Source organism: Corticium candelabrum, chromosome 14, assembly GCF_963422355.1.
Source record: "Corticium candelabrum chromosome 14, ooCorCand1.1, whole genome shotgun sequence".
Classification (NCBI taxonomy): domain Eukaryota; kingdom Metazoa; phylum Porifera; class Homoscleromorpha; order Homosclerophorida; family Plakinidae; genus Corticium; species Corticium candelabrum.
Window position 1 is genome coordinate 2,182,738 of NC_085098.1, and position 19,441 is coordinate 2,202,178.

At 40.4% G+C, this 19,441-nt stretch overlaps 3 protein-coding genes across 4 annotated transcripts; 1 reads left to right on the plus strand and 2 right to left on the minus strand.

The window, feature by feature from the left end:
• The first annotated feature begins 33 nt into the window (after nucleotides 1-33).
• On the plus strand, nucleotides 34-2,147 carry LOC134189516 (protein YIPF5-like). 2 transcript variants are annotated; one of them, XM_062657811.1, is made up of 4 exons: nucleotides 34-296; nucleotides 437-582; nucleotides 645-826; nucleotides 1,922-2,147. In XM_062657811.1, exons 1-4 carry the CDS (start codon nucleotides 44-46, stop codon nucleotides 1,959-1,961), a joined length of 621 nt encoding a protein of 206 aa, XP_062513795.1. In that variant the 5' UTR covers nucleotides 34-43; the 3' UTR covers nucleotides 1,962-2,147. The 2 variants fall into 2 exon arrangements, with proteins under 2 accessions (XP_062513795.1, XP_062513794.1); XM_062657810.1 differs by lacking the exon at nucleotides 1,922-2,147 and adding an exon at nucleotides 1,675-1,911.
• Nucleotides 1,753-15,875, minus strand: LOC134189515 (uncharacterized). Its single transcript, XM_062657809.1, has 16 exons — nucleotides 15,746-15,875; nucleotides 15,632-15,681; nucleotides 14,315-14,451; nucleotides 10,033-10,098; nucleotides 8,565-8,631; nucleotides 8,422-8,502; nucleotides 8,275-8,352; nucleotides 7,638-7,707; nucleotides 7,507-7,571; nucleotides 7,384-7,450; nucleotides 7,262-7,310; nucleotides 5,581-5,640; nucleotides 5,432-5,511; nucleotides 3,572-3,723; nucleotides 3,457-3,516; nucleotides 1,753-1,957 (listed from the first exon to the last, which is right to left on the minus strand). The coding sequence occupies exons 1-16, from the start codon at nucleotides 15,848-15,850 to the stop codon at nucleotides 1,912-1,914; spliced, it is 1,233 nt and encodes a 410-aa protein (XP_062513793.1). The 5' UTR covers nucleotides 15,851-15,875; the 3' UTR covers nucleotides 1,753-1,911.
• Nucleotides 15,876-16,155: 280 nt separating this feature from the next.
• LOC134189910 (uncharacterized) lies at nucleotides 16,156-19,436 on the minus strand. Its single transcript, XM_062658307.1, has 5 exons — nucleotides 19,308-19,436; nucleotides 18,411-18,592; nucleotides 18,251-18,342; nucleotides 16,449-16,521; nucleotides 16,156-16,389 (listed from the first exon to the last, which is right to left on the minus strand). Exons 1-5 carry the CDS (start codon nucleotides 19,432-19,434, stop codon nucleotides 16,339-16,341), a joined length of 525 nt encoding a protein of 174 aa, XP_062514291.1. The 5' UTR covers nucleotides 19,435-19,436; the 3' UTR covers nucleotides 16,156-16,338.
• Nucleotides 19,437-19,441: the final 5 nt, after the last annotated feature.

The following is a 19,441-nucleotide window of genomic DNA, read 5'->3' on the forward strand; positions in this document are numbered from 1 at the left end:
GCGTAGATTTCGTGTCTGAGCATGCGTGTTCACCTGAGATAACATGGAGGAACACGTTTCTCTTGGTACTGATGAGCAGCCGTTTTATGAGACTAACTATCCTATTCCTGACAGTGGACATGGACACAGCTATGGTGGAGCCAGTCAGCCATTTCATGGATATCCACATAGTCAGACCTACGAAGGGACGCTCTACACGCCACAAAATGACATGCATGGGTCAATGGGAACGATAGACACAGCGAAAACTCACAATGCCTCAAATACATTTGGAGAAGAACCGCCATTGTTAGAAGGTATTGCACGTGACTTGTTTGAGTACACGTATGCATGTCCTGGAAGAAACTGATTGTTACTATTACTGTTGATGTCAAACACCAATATAATGTCATGAACTATTTTATGAAAAATATGCTTCATGTTTTAATTAATGTAGAATTGGGAATCAATTTTGATCACATAAAAGACAAAACATTACAAGTTCTCAATCCTCTGAAAAGAGCTGATAGTCACATAATGGATGACACAGATATGGCAGGCCCATTAATCTTTTGTCTGCTGTTTGGCTTTTTGCTGTTATTGGTGAGAGTCTTCACTATTAGATCTTTCTATGTGATCATTTTTCTCAACTCTGTTTGTGTTAGCATGGGAAGGTTCACTTTGGTTACATATATGGTGTAGGAGTGTTGGGATGTTTATCTCTTTATGCGGTTTTGAATTTGATGAGTGTTGGTGGAGTGTCTGCTGGAGTTGTCATGAGTATTCTTGGCTACTGCCTACTTCCAATGGTTATGTTATGTGCGCTGACATTGGTTGTTACGATAAGGTAAGAAGATGAGTGTGACTAAATAAAGATTATATACATGTAGGAAAGGATGCACATAGAGTACTCAGTCTAACATGTAGAGAGTAACTACTAGTTTGGGTAATCTGTTGACATGAAGGAGCCTGAGTGTGACTTACCACCTCAGACTACATTGACCGTAGTGTGCTGTTATGTGTGCATGGTGCAGCTTGCTTGTATTCTGGTGGCATTCAAAGCAAGCAATAAACTGGCAAATGACCAAATTTTGATCAACTTCATTACTTGTTAATTATACCAGACTGAGCATTAATTATCAATTCTAGTGTTTTTGTAGTGCTACAGTACCAAATAATGAAGCAGTTAAGTGCTAAACTCTCTTAAGTTAGGGAACATATGCTGCACACGTACTGGCACCTGCTGATGTTAACATTACATGAACAGGGGCTGGACACATTGTCTGGCACATGGGATTGTTGACATCCGGCGTGTTCTTGGTCCAGCTACAGAAGTGTCCACAGTGGTATTACTGTAACCTAGCGCATGCACACTCGGGTTAATAAGTAGCCCGTGTGCTTCTTGTCTTGGACTAGGATCAGTGAGGTCAATGCATTTGCCTGATCGTCCTTAGTTTCAGAAACAGGCAGATAGACATGTTGACAAGTAAGTACTATATTACAAAAGTATTTGCTGACATGGAGAACTGGCAATTCATGAATTGAATTGAACACCAGTACACTGTTGTGTGGCAACTATATGTGCTGTTCTACTCAACTCTCCAGATCTACTCTATAGCAGTCACTGTTTGTAGCAGCATGTGTTTTACATTGATGTATTGACAATAGTGACTTATATGCTGTATTATTGTCTAGGGGCATTATTGGAAGTGTACTGGTGTCGTCCGTAATCGGATGGTGTAGCATCTCAGCTAGTAAACTGTTTGTCACATCTTTGTGTATGGACTCGCAGCAACCACTTGTCGCATACCCATGTGCTTTAATTTATGGAGTATTCGCACTTCTTACTGTTTTCTAGACTGTAACATTATAGTAAAAGCTATTACAGTGCATCAAGTTCAATAGAAACGTATATCATAATTGTAAGTACAATCATGTGTAGATTCTATGTACTGCATCTGCTGTCCCCAAAATGGCACTGAAAAACACAAATGGAGAACAAAATTACAACAGGTTTGCTGTCATCAGAACTACTACAGGTAGAAGTCAATTACTTAAATGGAAGAGGTCGAGTTGATGATGATATGAGATTACCCTTGAACCACTCTGGTTCCAACCATAGTTTCTTAATTATTGTGCATCTAGCTAAGTGCCTGCGAATAACAAAGGAGGCAGCTCTGACTGGTTCGGAATAGTTTGTGGTCTCCTACTGTTGGTTTTGCAGCGGCAACTGCAATGGCATATGCATATGGAGACAGGCCCTGAGGGATTATAGTCTCTCAGCATAGTATGCAGCCCATATTGTGTAAGTTTGCATTTACCAATCAGTTTGCGACCAATCTGGGAGTACAGTAGCCTGAAGAATCCAGCTCTCCATTTCTCCCATGCGTTTGCAAATTTTGCAAAGGGATAGATGGCCTGTTGACTGTATAATCTCACATATGGTCCTAACCTATGACAACGTATGTCACTGCCTGCTTGGTTTCATGAAATGCAAACATGATGCATAATAAACTTGAGATCCAGTCATCTGTCTGGAGGTACAGATTACTGTTGTCTGTCTGTCGTGTGGAAGGACCACCGAAAGTGAAGGAAGGCCTAGCATCGAGGCTAATCATCAGCATCAACTAGAAATTCAAAATACTTTGGCAGTTGAAACCACCAGTGCACTGTACAGTAGAACCTCGCTAATCCGAATTACCTTTAGCACCCTGGCTCGAGTACCCAGATCATAATACGAATTCCGAGGCAGCCTGATCCGGGTTGCTGATGCATTGAAGTGGTTATCTAGTCTTCAGCGAATGCACATATGTGATTATCTTAAATCCTGACTGTTACAGTATTAAGAAGTATGTAGTCATTGCAGCTGTGTCATTTACCACCAGTAATGCACCAGTGGTCTGGGTGTCCATCTGGACCTCCGAGGCTACGAGTTTTGTAATCTGAACAACTTCACTAATTTGAACAGGGCTTGGCACGGGACTGTTTGGATTAGCGAGGTTCTACTGTAGCATACTAATTAAATGCTTACATCTTACTCTTCGATTAGTAATTTAGGATACAAGCCCAAGGAATGACACCACTATGAGTGATATTCAGCTGAGCAAGTAGCATTTCCAAGGGCAGAACCATATTTTGGTCTGTCTGTCCTATCTGCTGTTTGTCACACTTCTGCTCTCTTCACTAATCTGTATCGGGTGCCTATGAATTTTAAGCCAGCAGGTCAAATGTTGACTGTGAAAATGCAGTGTCAGGGTTTAGGTAGTACTTACCTGTGATTGTGCAATACTACAGTAGAATTACCTGTACCAAGCAAATGAGTCCATGGCTCTCCAAGACACTGACCACCCAGACACTACCACTTAACACACACACACACACACACACACACACACACACACACACACACACACACACACACACACACACACACACACACACTTTGTACACTAGCATCAATAAATAATATATGCATACCCAATAACTCCAGATACTATGAGAAAGATATCCAGCATACTTTCTAACTTGCTCAGTTGCCTGCAACAAGAGTATATTATAGAAACAAGGTGGTTGTCTTTCTGCTTATCAATACCCTTTGAATAATATGTAATGAAAGAGCCCAGGAAGAGTGAGCAGTAGCATAGTACAACAAGTTGCTCCAACTAGAGCCATCAGATCAGAAAATGATGGTATAGCCAACACCACAATGCAAGTGAATACAACAACAGCAGCTCGTAATGCAATCTAGAACAACACAATAGAGATGTGTTTGCAAATATGATCTGTACCCCTACCTACAAACAGACAGATCTATAGATAGAGATGACAAATGACCAACAGTTTTCAACTTTCACATTCATAAATTACCAGTAATGACAAATATTAGTCTCTATTATCTTTATCTATCTTCTAGTGCTTTCCCATATTCAAGCATGTAGATAAGCACATGTAGGATGACCATACAGGTAAGCAGACTGCCTGACAGACCTCTTAGTTTCACATAACTAAATGTCTGTTGACTAAACTCTCTTTAGCTTCTTCTGCAGAGAAATAAATTAGTTGTTCATGAGAATTTTGGTGTTGTACATCTTATCAATGGATGACAAACTCTCTTTGGTTCGATATCCAGGGTTCTAGCCAGGATTTTTGAAAGGCGTATAGCAGTATGGGTGTGACGCACGAGTCTGATACGTGGGCGTGGCATTTCCATGTGTCTGTGCAAATTCTGAAAGAAAAATCTCCACTGGTTTGGGGAGTGGTTTAGGATACCTTTTGTAAACCCTCCGCTTTTGCTGTACAGTGTAGGGACTGAACTCAGCCTCTACAAATCACACTGAGGCACTGGCAAACTGATAGGGTATGGATTACATTTTAACTAAGTGTTTCTCATTACTATTACTAGGCAACAAATCCAATTACAATACTATAGGTATGCAATTAGAGACTCGTGATTGACAAGTTTCCACCTACCTCATTATCACTGTATAAATGTTCCACAGGTATGAACAGAGACACTAATCTATGCCTAGCCAATATGTTAGAGGCATAGTGGGCGGCTACGCCTTAGCATGCCTGGCTAGAACCCTGGTATCTGTCACAATACCTTGATCTCCTGCCTGTAGGCACTGTTCATATGTTCATCAACTGTATGTCCTAATAGTCAAAGTGGAGAAAACATCAATACTGTAACCATATGCTAATATTTCTTTAGGTAAGGGGTTGTTCAAAATTATCAACAATTTCAGGATAGTACATAGCGCACACTAGGGGGAAGCTAGGGGTTTTGGCCTCTGTATGTTGTATAAAATGTTAATCAATCAAATGGCTGGTGCTAATTTCTCTGTTCTCCATGGCGGGAATTGCATCATGCATTGTTCCCGTGCTAGTCACCTGTATGTACGAGATTTGCAAACATGTACGACCCTGGCAGCCTACTCCAGTTTTGCTCTAAACAACATCAGCCATCCATAAGAGCCCAGCTGTCTCTGCCACGACTTTCTAAATGCTTTCGTCTTTGTCTACTTTTTGAATGACCAGACACTTCGCGCTGACATCGTTTGAGTGGGTCAACTGGAATGGAAGAACTGTATCAATGCAGAAGCGATGAAGACTAGACGTCAACACTCTATGCTGTGTACACTTGTGAAATTGTTGATGATTTGGAAAGACCCCTAAGTGCATGGTCAAGTGTCAGCTAGAGCAGTCTCTCCAGACTTTATTGACTACAACTATGCCAAATTTCTGCCAAAACAGTGTCACTGTTCTACTTTGCAATATAGCCGTACTATGCATGTGGGAAGATAAGACAGATCAATGAAACAGCAACAAAAAGCACATACACATGCACACACACCACACACACACACACACACACACACACACACACACACACACACACACACACACACACACACACAACCGCCCACTACTACGTAGCACTACACAGTCATACAGGTGAATTTCCTGATGAGTTTGAGTTTGAGTCGATTCCAAGTTTGATGTCCAACATACGTGTCACTGGAAACATCATAACTAAAATAGCACATTAAATTAAATCAGCTCACAAAATAATTATAATCTACACTAAAGTTCAAACCCCACCTGGATATGTAAAAAACAATGAAAAACAGAGGCAAGACTTAACCAATAGAGGAAACACACCTGCAAAGGTCAAAGTCATCATATAATCAACTCCACATGTTAACCTGTCAGTAACCTCTACTTTCTACAAGCAAGTTAGGGCCGTTCATAAATGTCAATAGGTTTCCCAGAATGTAAATTTTTACAAAGAGACCTCACCATAGTTGTAAAAAATAGTGTAGACACCAACAACATGAACATGCAAGATCTAAGATTGCCAATGAATTGAAACACTAAATTATATTTACAGCAAATTACTAAACGTTAACTGATGAACAAGTAATCCAATTCTTGCTTATTGTATACCGTGTTGTTGCAAATAGAAGCCGTGCTTATTTCTGTGTGAGACAAATCGGAATCCAGGCTAATATAAGACAGGCTTTTATTCAAGACAGGCTTATATCCCATTTGAACACGCTAAGGTATAGACATGACAATCATAAACCTCTTGTAAAAGAAAGATTCCTTAAGTTAAGATAGACATGACTACATGAGATGCCAGTTTCAAGAGCGTCAGCTGGATCTTTGCCATCATTGTCGGTGTCATTGAATGCTGCACACACACACACACACACACACACACACACACACACACACACACACACACACACACACACACACACGCCACACATGACACGTGACACATGCAAACATAACCAATGTGCCTTGCATCTTTAAAAGTCAAAAATCGAAGACCTCCTGCTGTGTAAAAGCCGGTCGCATTTAGAAGCCAATGTTTTGTTCAAGACGAGATCGGCTTGTATTCAAGGTCGGCTTTTAATTGCAACAATACAATAGTAGTGTTTTCACTGAGCAAAGATGTAAGACACAACATCAATGTATGCCACAACTTCAACATGAAAAAGTGATTAAGAGTCAGAAAAGCCGAATAAATTAGCTGTGCCATAAAGAGAAAGCCCTAGTGGGTCATCCTGATGAATGCCAACATCTAACTAACTGTAATAAAAGTGGATACTTGGCAACTACTAAACTACAATCAAGGAATATCTTAAACAACTGCTACAGTATCACACAACATTTACCATGTTCTTCAACCCAGGTTCATTTCTTGACTGCTGTACCAAATGATGTAGATATATCTGCTTTGTTGTCAAATGCAAATTCAGTTGTCTAGATACATTTTTTATACATCCCCTTTTCCACTTCCTTTTGCATCAATGCTGCAGCACCGTCTTGTCTAGTTTATGATTTCAAGACATCAATGCAACCATGTCTGGCCTCTGGTTGCTGTCGCTGTACTAACATTGTAGCTATGTATGTACATGAACTAATAAGTCACACACAATCAAAGCAAGTTGTGGTAAAAGCGGCTTTCAGCTAGTTTTGAAAGGAGATATTGTAGCCATTTGGTCACTACATTATACCCATACTTGCATAATACAGATAAAATAGGCATAGTGCAGCACAACTTCACCAAGCGTAGATAAGAAAGAAACTACAGTCAGACAAACTCCAGTCTGGATTCCATTTAGAGATCTTAGTTTATCCACCTCTCTCTCTCTCTCTCTCTCTCTCTCTCTCTCTCTGTTTTATCTTCATTATTCTTACTTTGTACTTATATCAACAGCTGTTCTATTACTGGTCATTTCCACTTATTTATATATTATAACAAACACAGCACCTGGTGGTAAATTGAGTGTGATAATGGAATTAGTTTCAGCACCAAAACTCTAAACATCAGCACATTATATATATCCATATAAATAAACATGCACCAATTCAGGTACAACTGAAAATACTTACCAAATACCCACACACTCCAAATGATATATAGATGACAGTGACAACAAACATGACGCACTTGAAGAGGCTAACAAACACAAAATCACAGAAGGAAACTAACAGTCCACGTCATTGCAGTAATACTATCTAAAGTCATGATTTGAGTTTTGTGAAGCAGACTGTTCTAGCGAGAGAATCATCCCTGCACCCTAATGACACATGGTACACAAAAACAGAAACTCACATTAACTGGTTTTGAAATGAATTTGTCATACCTCATAACAATAGATGGACATGCAAACAAAAAAGGTAAAGCCATTCATTGACCACGTGTTTGGATGTAACCTACATAACATACAGTATAAACTTGATGATACAAATGGTTGATGTTAACACAAACAATCTGATGAGTTTAATCCTACTGTATCTGCCTGTAATCCTGCATTTGCCTTCCTGCTGTGTGTCTACTATATAGCTAGCCATCTGTCTACCCAGTGATCTACTCATATGTCTGTGTCTGTCTATTTCTGTCAGTCTTATAATCTGTCCACCTAAAGCGTCCGCCTATCTGTTTATCTGTCTATCACAATTACATATCAAAACTAAAATGAAGCCATCACCATCATCATTAATTTTATTATCTATTTATTAGTTATTTCTTTATCTATTCATTTATTACTTATTCATTTGAACCATTACATGTAGCATTTTGTAATAATTTTGACAATTACTTACATTACATGTAATGAAATCTATTTAAAATTCTACAGCAATGGCTACTAAGAAACAGAAATGTTGCACAAGTATGTAGTTGTCAATACCAACCACCTTGATCAAACGTGTCTGTCCATTTCTCTGTTCACCTGCCTGTCTACTCACCTAGTTGTTTCAATTTAAAGTTTCCCAACTTACTTGACAAGATGGATGTGTTCAAAGTCAAACCAGTACACAATTCCATAAGCAAACACATTGGCAAAGTCAGCAAATATACTAGAACAACCACCATACGACAGACAACAGTATGACAAACAATCAATACAAAAGCAACAAATAATATACCTAAATGTTCCTAAACTCTTTAGATGTTTCAAAGTGCACAAGAAGAAAAGAGGAATCATCATGATAAGCAACCAAGTATTTCTGAAGCCACAATGGTAGTTTAGTGGCCATGATGACTTGCTAGCAAATAGAACAGCACTCACTTTGAAAGAGCTGGAAGCACATTGCTCACATTTTCCGATATGAAAATGAGATATGCACAGCTAAAACCTGCCACAGTGACAATGTGCACTGACCATACACATAAAGGGGAAGACAGATAGATGAACAGGACATGTAGGTAGGCAGGCATGCAGGTACAACAAACTAAACAGACCCGCACACAGACAGCCAAAACACACGACCACAAATCCCTTCCGTAAGAATATCTAGGGAATGCAACAATTCGTTCTGGATTCAGCATTACTGACATACATGCAGCTCATATATTATCCATTTGAAAGCAAGAGGTACAAGCTAACTATTACCAATATAACCAATCATAAATGATTCCCTGCAGTTCTGCTAATGACATATTTTTCAAGAAATTGTGCTGTTACCAGGGTCACTATAAAATCCATAAATTAGTTTTCCTAAATGTTGAAAAACAATCTACCAAACTCCAAAGTCTGACTTGTAATACTAAAGATGTTGCCTGTGATCTATATCTACACTTACTGTAAGTGCATTCAGTAGATAATTAAATGACACAATGCAGAGCACAGTCAAGAAAATAACGTTTGGACAAGCAAACAAATCAACTTTAACAAAGCACTGCAATTTCCTTAAAATCAAGTAGAGTAGAACCTCGCTAATATTTGAATCCTTGCTAATCTGAATTATATTTGGTAACCTTGCCTTGCATACCCAGATTCTATTAGGTTTCCTGATCCGGGTTACTGCCACAAGTGGTAATCTAGTTTTCAGCAAATGCAAGTCTCTGACTATTTTCAATCATGGCTGGCACATTATTGAGAAGTATTTAGTCGTTGCAGCCGTGTCCTTTACCACAAACATGAGATGTACTTATAGACATACTTAAACGCGCCAGTGGTCTGAGTGGCTGAGGCAAAGTCTGGACCTCTGAGGCTATGCATTTTTAGTCATCCAAACAACTTCACTAATCTGAACAGGGCTTGGCACAGAGCTGTTCATAGCGAGGTTCTACTGTAATGACAAAACCTAATGTATTATCTTGCTTTCAATGGTATGCTGTTATAAGTGAATTTTACCAGAAATTGTATTTAGAGTTGGTAGCTATAACGACATGCCGCTATAAGAAGAAAGGTGTTATAGAACAAAGTATGGGAGTTACAGTAATCTGAGGTTGATATTGGAGCAAAAGTAATATGGAGACAGTACATCCACGTGCTGATGTAGATAAACCTGTGATGATGACCACGTGACTCCATTGAACTATGATTTGAATTTCAGCTGAGAGAGCATAAAGACTGCTTCCAATGCCCATCCTATGGAGTTGCATAGTAAACCTACCTCGTATATAATGCCGTTATACCTCAAGGTACATAGCACTCTGACAGAAAATCACATTATAATGGCATGCCATTGAAAGCAAAGTTAGCAGTATCTATTTTGTAACTCTAAAGTAGCATACACCTCCTTGCATCTTACCTGCCTGAGAGACAAGGACAGGTATTTCAACCAGAAATTGACCTACTGAGCCCAAAGCATGAAATCCTAACCACAAACCAACACAAGTCACACTACAGTACAGGTTACTATTACAATTAACCACCCTTCTACATTCTATCAATACTAAAATAAAAGTATGAAGCGAGTAAGCAAACTACCTTTAATTATTTAAACAACACCAGCCCAATGAACTGTTTCATAAAGACCGTATATACTGTAATTAAAGGAACACTCTCACAGATGCACACTTGAGCTGATGTCAAGTGGGGTAGCTTTTGCATCGTAGCTATTGTGCAGTACATGACATATTTTCAAATGCACTGGCAAGAAAATCACTTTCAGTTGCCAGTAGTGCTGTCCATAGGTTGTGCATGTGCAAAGGTCCATGAACACAACAACTGCAAGGCTGTCTAATTTTGGTGCTGCCTGTGGACCGAGTGCGTTAACTTCCTCAGATGAAGCCATGACTAGAGTAGGTGCTACAAACGGGAACAAGACGTCTGCTTTCCAGGTCATGTGCAAAGCAATGAACCCTAATCTGGGTCAAAGTGCCAAGTGCATGTCAAAATTTATCAATGAGAACTAAGGTCTAAGTGTAGACCAAGAAATTCTTGATGGCGATTTATTTTTAATAATTTTTTATATGACTTACGAGTACCTAAATTAAATTTCTACCTAAATTCTGTGATAGTTGTCAAACTTCTTGGTTGACGCTAAGATTGACCACGCCTCATGCTTGACAAATTCCCTCAAATGATTTTGAGCACATAGATCAAGTAAAAGAAACGTGTGTCCTCATCAGTTACGCAGCAAAGATACATTTGAATCTTTCACAATGGTGAGTTTGTTGCAGTAGCCATTGCGAATGCTCTGGATTGTAGTATACAGAACGTTATTCCCTAATTAATGTAAGTGACGCAAGGCAGCTTGCAGCCCATGCAAGTCAGAGTACCTGGCCATACTTGCATGCAGTTGAGAGCTGTACTGACGGTAGTGCAAGCGACTTCTTTGCCTCTTGCTTGCTGCCTTTCGTTGATCTCAGTCTCACACATACAGCCATCAATTTCCGCATTCACACAAAGTGTCAAACACGTGCAAGACACTTGTTCGAATTAAAGGATGGAGGGTGGTTACTGCCGGTAATTGGAGATTATCTCCTGACCCTTACATTATAAACGCTGTTTACACTATTCAACTATACTTGAACCTCCCTAATCTGGGCAGTATGACACCAGCCGCTGCCTGAATCTCACAAATGTACAAAAGATAAGAAGAGGTAACGTGTGTTATCTTTGGAATCCCAAACTACCGTAAAAGGTTGTGCGGAAAGAATGATATGCAGTTTTAAAGGAAAATGACCAGTTTTTCTTCTTATGCGGAAGTAAACCGTGTGGTTTGATGGCCAGAAAACAGTTTCTCAGTTGCCGGCGATGTGTTTCTATTAGGAAATTGCAATAGTTGTAGCTACAGTCACTGCAGACGTCCACAATACCTGCTGCTGCAAAGTATGCAAGTCATCATGTGGAATTAAAAATTATGCACTTTGAAACTTCCGCATGAATATCATGATTTTCTTCCCAGCACAACATTCTTCTTTTACGATATTTTATGTAAAGGTCTAGTACTCCAGTTCTACAGTATGCATGTACAGTACACACTTGTACTACACTGTAATGTATAGGTACTTTGTACTAAAGTTATGTACTCATATATATTAGAACAATAGAAACTTCAATTGCACGACTTGTACCTCTTTTTATGAAAAGCAAAACAGCTGCCACAATAACAAATATTGAACTAGAATCTAGTAGACGTAAAAATCACACAACTTCAGCTTAGTTTAGTTTAACTGTTACTGTAAAGGCTTAGGAAATCAAAACATCTCCGAAACGTGTCTCTGTGACCGACCTCCGCCCACGCCATCGTGAAGTCGAGCGTTGTTTCTATGCTGGTGCAGGTGTGCTTCCTTTTCTTCAATACCATACGTACTCCTATGCACTGGCACGAGAAGACAGCTACGGAATGTGCATATTTATAGGAGAGTTTCTTCTCCCAAGTGCCTATACCCTCAAAGCCCCAAGGCCTCATACGCACTAGTAAAGGGACCAGATCTCAGAGGTACAAATTAGGGAGGTTCGAGTGTACATACAGTTCCTAGTGAAGGTGACATAAGTATATCTGAGATTAACATGTAAGGACTGGTTTACAGTAACCAATGCAAGCCTTGCATCACATGAGGGTCAGCCATAGTCTCGCGTAGCCAGACTCTTTTCCCGTGTCATACTTCTGCAAAAATAGGGTCTGGCGCGGTTGCTTTGAAGTTGTCGTGTTGCCGCTTGTACGATAAACAGACAACTAAAGACCGGATGAGCATGGCATTACTCAGTACTTAGTGGTTACTTATTTCTTATCTACACTGGCCGGAATTTCCTACTCTACGTCTTCTTGCGAATTGTGTTGTCATGTGAGCGACGCAGTCATGTCTCTGCAAATGTGCAACTTCTATGTGTACTTACACAGCACTCTGCTGCATCACTAGCATACTACCTAAATACTGACACAATCTAAAGTGATGGACGCAGGCGAGTCTTCATGTACGTAATGTTGGAATGTCCATAAATTGCTTTCACCTCCTACCCAGTGACTACTCTGTATCCATCACCAACCTTTGTATGTACGTCCCTGAATATTGACATAACAGCAAGAATCGAACGTCTTCACACTGAAACATCCATTGTTCCATGGCCACCGACTAGGCAGTGAGCACGCTCTGCACGTCATCTGGTCTTTAGTTGTACGTTGTTTTTTATCGTACAAGTGGCAACACAACGACCTCAAAGTAACTGCGCCAGGCCCTATGTTCGTGGAAGTATGACGCAGGAAAAGGGTCTGGCTATGCAAGGCTAGGTCAGCCAAGTGTCCTACTGTAAACCTGTTGACACCAAATAGACCACAGCTCCATCTAGCATCAACCAGAAATAGAATAGCTTCATTCTATCAATCAGCTGCCACATAGGTGGGAGAGGGGAGGGGGAGAGGGGAGGGGGAGAGGGGAGGGGAGAGAGGGGAGGGGAGAGAGGGGAGGGGAGAGAGGGGAGGGGAGAGAGGGGAGGGGAGAGAGGGGAGGGGAGAGAGGGGAGGGGAGAGAGGGGAGGGAAGAGAGGGGAGGGGAAGAGAGGGGAGGGGAAGAGAGGGGAGGGGAAGAGAGGGGAGGGGAAGAGGGAGAAAGAGGGGAGGGAAGAGGGAGAAAGAGGGGAAGAGGGAGGGAAGAGAGAGGGAAGAGGGGAAGAAGACAGAAGAGGGGAAGAGGGGAAGAAGACAGAAGAGGGGAAGAGGAAGAGAGGAGGGAAAGGGAGGGGAGTAAGAGGGAGGGGAGTAAGAGGAAGGGGAGTAAGAAGGGGAGAAGGGAGGGGAGAAGGGAGGGGAGAAGGGAGGGGAGGGAGGAAAGAGGAACGAGGAAATGAGGAGAGGAGTTTCCTTGTGTCTGGCAAGTCAGTGACACCCATTACAAAGATCAGCGGGCAAGAAGATTGCACGCAGAGAAATGACTGCGGTTGCAGACAATCTAACGGAACACACAAGAAAGAGCAAGGAATCTCATTGCACCTGCAGCAGCAGTAATTGCTTCATGTGCAATCAATAACTGCAGCCTTCCATACCTGACCCTTGCTGCAGCTGATAGAATGTGCTAGCACTCAAGGACCGTAAATCAATAAGTTTTAGTTAAGTGACGCTGACGTTGATGTTGAGTTAATGCTTTAAACCAGCCTGATACAGGTACAAGCAACATACCCAGCAAACAAATACTACGATGCTGTTGCAATATAAGGATGTGACAGTACAGTATGATCAATTCTTCTAAACATTAATATCAATGCCACCTCTTCATTTCAATGACAAAGTACTTACCGTATAGCTGGTTATTTCTGCAATCATAACATTTCTGCAAATTTTGCGAAGTAATCACAAAATGCACAAATAAAATTTGCACATATTTAGGCCTATCCTCGGAGTCCCCGGAAGTCACAGTTCCAACACATGTACATGTGTGTACCAGTAACTGCCTTCCTGGTTGGATGCAAAAATGTAATTTGCAGTAATTAAAACTTTTGTCTAAATTCTCAAATCGCAGTAATTTAAGACTGCAGAAATAACCAGTTATACGATACATCATTGCATACATCTCATTGTACCTACCCAATCAAATGTCATGTGTGCCCTTATCCAAAAGTTAATCCAGCATAATCTGTCTTGCTCTTACCTACATCTCCATATTCTAGATCTCTGTCAAAAGGAATTGGACTCTCGTGACCGCTATTAACACCATGTCCATTTTCTACTTCACTCTTTGACATCAGCTTGTATTTGCAATCAATAAGAAGGAGAAGAGACTTCGTACTGAAAAAGTAAACACAGTAAGACATCATCATCATCAACAACACAAGCCAGTCACAGTATCCTACATTGCACAGATCATGCACAATTTTGTTACCACACATTCAGTGTTTTTCAAGAAAGCCAAAAAACAATAAACAAAAGCAACAGCTGTAAATTAATGCTCCTTAACAGTACTGACAAACCAGCTGTGGAACTTCAGTCTATTGTGATGACACATGTATGTAGAAATGCCAAATAACCACTGCAGTACATTGTATTCTAAACTACTAGTGCCTCAACATAGAAAACAGGAACCTGCAATTTTATTAATTTAGTGATAATGAAAAAGCACAGACAAAGCCTTTAAGAAATAAATGCCGTCCTCGTTTAGACGCTGCAGTTGGAACTCTAGCTAATAATTAACCGCCGTGCTGTGACGTTAATCACAGAAATTCAGTAAACATTTTACCATTTTCATTTCCACCAACATTTTAGTCGTTTCATTCCTGCAAATAGTCAAATACTGCAGAAATTCCCCACTAAAGTAAAGTTTGAAAGCAATCATTACGTGACGTTGTGTGTAAAAATGATCACTAATCAACCTTCTCTCATTGTCTAGAAACTTACTTACCCTGTTGTTCTAAATTGGACAGCTCATATTGCCTCCTTCCAACTTTCAAGGTAGTTGTCACTGTCATTTTCACACATTAGCAGTCAATTAGCCAGTTAGTTGGACAAGGAACCCCCTAAAGGATGGTTAACTTACACAACATATAGTAGGTATTGTAGACATGCTAATACCCTTCACTGTGAATCAATCATCTTGGTTTTATAGTCAGCAAGATAAAGCCTAGCTTTTTCGATGCTTTTAAAGTGGAGTCAATGCAAATAACATGAAATGAATGACACACCATGCAACCACTCAAGTAAAACATTTGACTGCGCATCATTAGCCTTTATGCCAAGCTCCCTTGCCTTTAGGATGTGACCTCTCTAGCTAAATCACATGATCGAGTTTCAACTGATTGTGCACGTGTATCCAAAGTTATAAATTATGTCATTTCCTTCAGTATTTTTATATCACACACTCTACAGTACCTCAAGTATGAACAAACTAGTTGGTAAATTACAAACATAGGAACTGTCGCAATCGTGTCTGTCAAACGTGCGTGAAATGCGCTAACACCGTTTCAGTAACAACCTGATTATAGCTATAAATGTCATAATAAGCGATCCCTCCATAACCCCAGCCTGAAAAACAAGAAAAGTACTGAACAAAGCTGCTACACAGCAGAACACCTAAAAGAGTCCCCACCTCCTTGAATGCAAATGGTAGACCCAACACACCTGCTCCAACAAATGAGATAAAAATGTTGGCAAACACTTTAGCAGAACTTTGTGTTCCTCCTTCATCGTGCATTGTTGACGAACGAAAAGCAACGATATCAACTACTACTGTAGTAAGCGACCTTCATTATCTAACGCGAGTTAGGCTACGACCTCGTGGCATCATGCTGGCGGTGAAAAGAAAATGCAAGAAACCTAGGCGTGCAATAAATCAGCAAGTGAAGAGCCTCCATCAGTTGGAGACATCGCACTAAACATAAGGTCGTAAAGATGCTTCACGTATGACATCCAACCCTTTCCCAGCTGGAATACCACATCTAGAGCCTTAGCTTACTTACACATGCCACAGCCGTGCAATAGTTCGCGTTTCACTTTGAAGCTTAGTGTGAGATGACACTTTTCATTGACCTAGTAGGTTATTTACAAAGGCGTTTATATACTGCAGGGTAGACAAAATTTGTACTGAACGGCAAACACGTATAGGAAGATAAATAGATTCCCTAGTGATTATTCTTGTTGTTAAGACAAAATGTCTTGTCTCAACAACAAGAGCAAGAGCATCTATAACTCAAGCCACTGAGTCTTCTTTGTTCTCTCAAGGAAATCATTTACCTACAGACACAGCAAATTAGAAAATGCCAACACTCTGAAAGGTGATGTGATAAAGCAACCTGTTGTTCTAGTTCATCATCAGGTACAACCTTCTCCTCAGCCATGAAAGACCACAGAATACGTACACCAGGCCTGCAGAGACAGTATTACAGCATACATGTCTGTTCCACGTTGCTTCTACCTTTTATGGCATAATTTATGGCATAAATCTATTTCAACTAAGAAACATTGTACACATTGGTTATGTCTCAGTTATCATAAACCATATTACCAAATCTCTCTGTGAAACTAAAGGAAAAAGTTCAGATTATTTGCCTCATTGTCTGGAATGTCTAAAAGAACTAAAAATTCAGTCTGCGGGAAAGAAAGATTACAAAGTAGCTTCTAAACATACGTTCCAACATTCAGCTTACTGAAATAAGCCTCAATATTCAATAAAGATGCTTGCCTTATCTCCTACCAGTTAGTTAGGTTATAATAATGTCATCATCCAATAGAACATTGATTAAGCCCACATAAGCTACTAAAATGCACTAGGAAGACATTAAAGCATTCTTAAAGGTGCAGGGTCACGCTCAGACATGCACACTGCATCCCTTTGAAAAGGGTGCACTTTTTCAAACACTCAGCAACCGCAAGGACTTAGACGCTCTAATTTGCACTGAAGGCAAAGCTGACTAAAGTCTCTCTATAGCCTGAATTGGAATGATCAAGACGTTGCAGTATGAGGTTGCGTTAGACCGTGACTCTGATAGCTAAATTCTAGGTTTTTTAGATGTAAGTATCCAAATTTTTCTTCTAAAACCTCAAACTGAGAATGCTACCCTGCAGTTTCGGTAAAATTCAACAAGCACCCTCGTACTTCGAGCCAGATCGGAGTTCCTTACGCTCTGCACGTGACCAGAATGCACACATCATGTTTCCGTATGTTGCATCTGCCGTAGCCACATCTTTACCTCAGAGTAACCAAACGCACTCAGTTCACATTGAGCACCTAAAATTTGTATTGTTTAAAGCTTACACAGCTGCTGTGCCTGTCAATCGACTCCTAAATAGCCAGTTTTGCAGTAGTTTCGTCTAGTGACCTTTGCACATGCGCAACATCCGAACAGCATTTGAAGGGCTTACTGGCGATCGAAACTGTGCATGTATTACGTACAATAGCTACGGTGCAAAAGCTACCTCAGTTGAGATTGGCTCAAGTGCGCATGTCCGACGGTGACCCTGCACCTTTAACATTACAGTAGACCCTCCGATATCCAACCCTCACACATCCGACCCCTCGCATATCCAACCTTTTTTGCAAAACGAATATGATGTCACAAACCCAGTTTGTGCAAGGGCAGTGACAACGTGCAGTGATGGAGACGTTAAGACCATGTACATACTAGCACTTAAAAAAGTGGACTGGAACACCAAGGTTGAACGCTTCACTTATCCGTTCATTTCACTTGTCCCACCCCTATTCCTCCATGGCTTGTCCAAAAGGGGTCAGATATGCTATGATGTAGAGAAGCACTTTGACTCGCTTCCTTGTGGTTGTTACTTAGCAATGGCATGCATGTCTATTCTTTGACAAATCTTGCACGTTAGGAACTGTCTCAATCAAACACTGCATTCAGACCAACCCGCATATACAGTGGCCTATGCAGATAGTTTACCAGGCTTCTCTAAAATAAAGCATTTTTGCAAAATCAAGCCAATGTAATATTAAACACTTCCTCGTATGATGACTTCAAGCCTGTCACAATCTATGCTGTAAATCAAGAGCTCTAGCAACCAGGTGAGTCAAACAGTATGCTGAGACAGAACGACAGACAGACACACATACACACAGAGAAGCACAGCACATGTATCTCACCTGTCGTCATATTTCATTAGACACTGAAATGCTTCCTTGTAAAAGGAAAGATCTGGTGTCCGTGGAGGTTTAGCATAATACATCTCTTGTACCTGACACAACATACAGCCATGTTAGATCACACACACAAACACTCACGCTCTCTCATAATGTTTCTCACCCTTCGTAAAATGTCTTCTCTCTCTTCTTTTTCTTTCAAATCTATTACTCTTTGTTCTTCTGTCTCATCATTTAACCAGCGCAGCAGCCACGGCTTGCGATGCCCATCACTAGATTCACTACCTTCTGCTGACATGTGACGTTGTGAAACCTCAATGCCCATCATTCTTAAAATACCATTGCCTATATCAGCAAACATAAAAAGTAATCAACTCCATAGCCACAATCATGAATGTGTGATGAGCAATAATATGTACATCACTACTCAGTACTGTATACAACTGCAAAGCATCTGTTGCTCAAGTCATATTAAATAAACAAATTCATCAAACAAATAGCCATTGCAACTTTCATAAATCTCCCTTCCTTGCACCAATGAGACGAGTGAAACTTATCAGAATCATCTAAGTCGTTTCTAATTAAAGCGTTAAAAGCCACAACAAGACGAATTGAAACACTATTATTGTCAAAACCTAGCAAATTAGTTAAACTCCATTCTTACCGTCTACCTGGTACTAAAATTAATATGTGGATTTGTCTAACTGCAATCACGTGACACTGATCTTTAGACCCGCCTTCCGCAAAAAGACACACGCACCTCATCTACTCGTCTGCGTACGCGAAGACGGGCGACCAAATGTTCACATAAAATACCTGAAATTGTAGGCAGGTGGCAAGTAAAGCAAAACGATGTCTCTTTACGTACATCGCCACAACGTTTCCCGGATAAATTACAATTCTTCAACGAACGTAAAACGATACAAAACCTGCTTATACGGCATAGTAATAAATATATACTTCCAATATTTCTTTAATTTTTAAGTAAAAATTGTCGCTAGACATCACAAACTGGTTGCAGCTGCCAGTGGCCATACCAGACACAAACCAATACTCATACCACTTAAACGACGCCTTGGTATCTTTCTCAGACAACTTGATAACAAGCAACTGCTTTGTCGGGCGGAAAAAACGAGAACCGAGGCCATCAGAGATGCCATGTGACACGCAAGCGCACGACAAACCATCAAACTA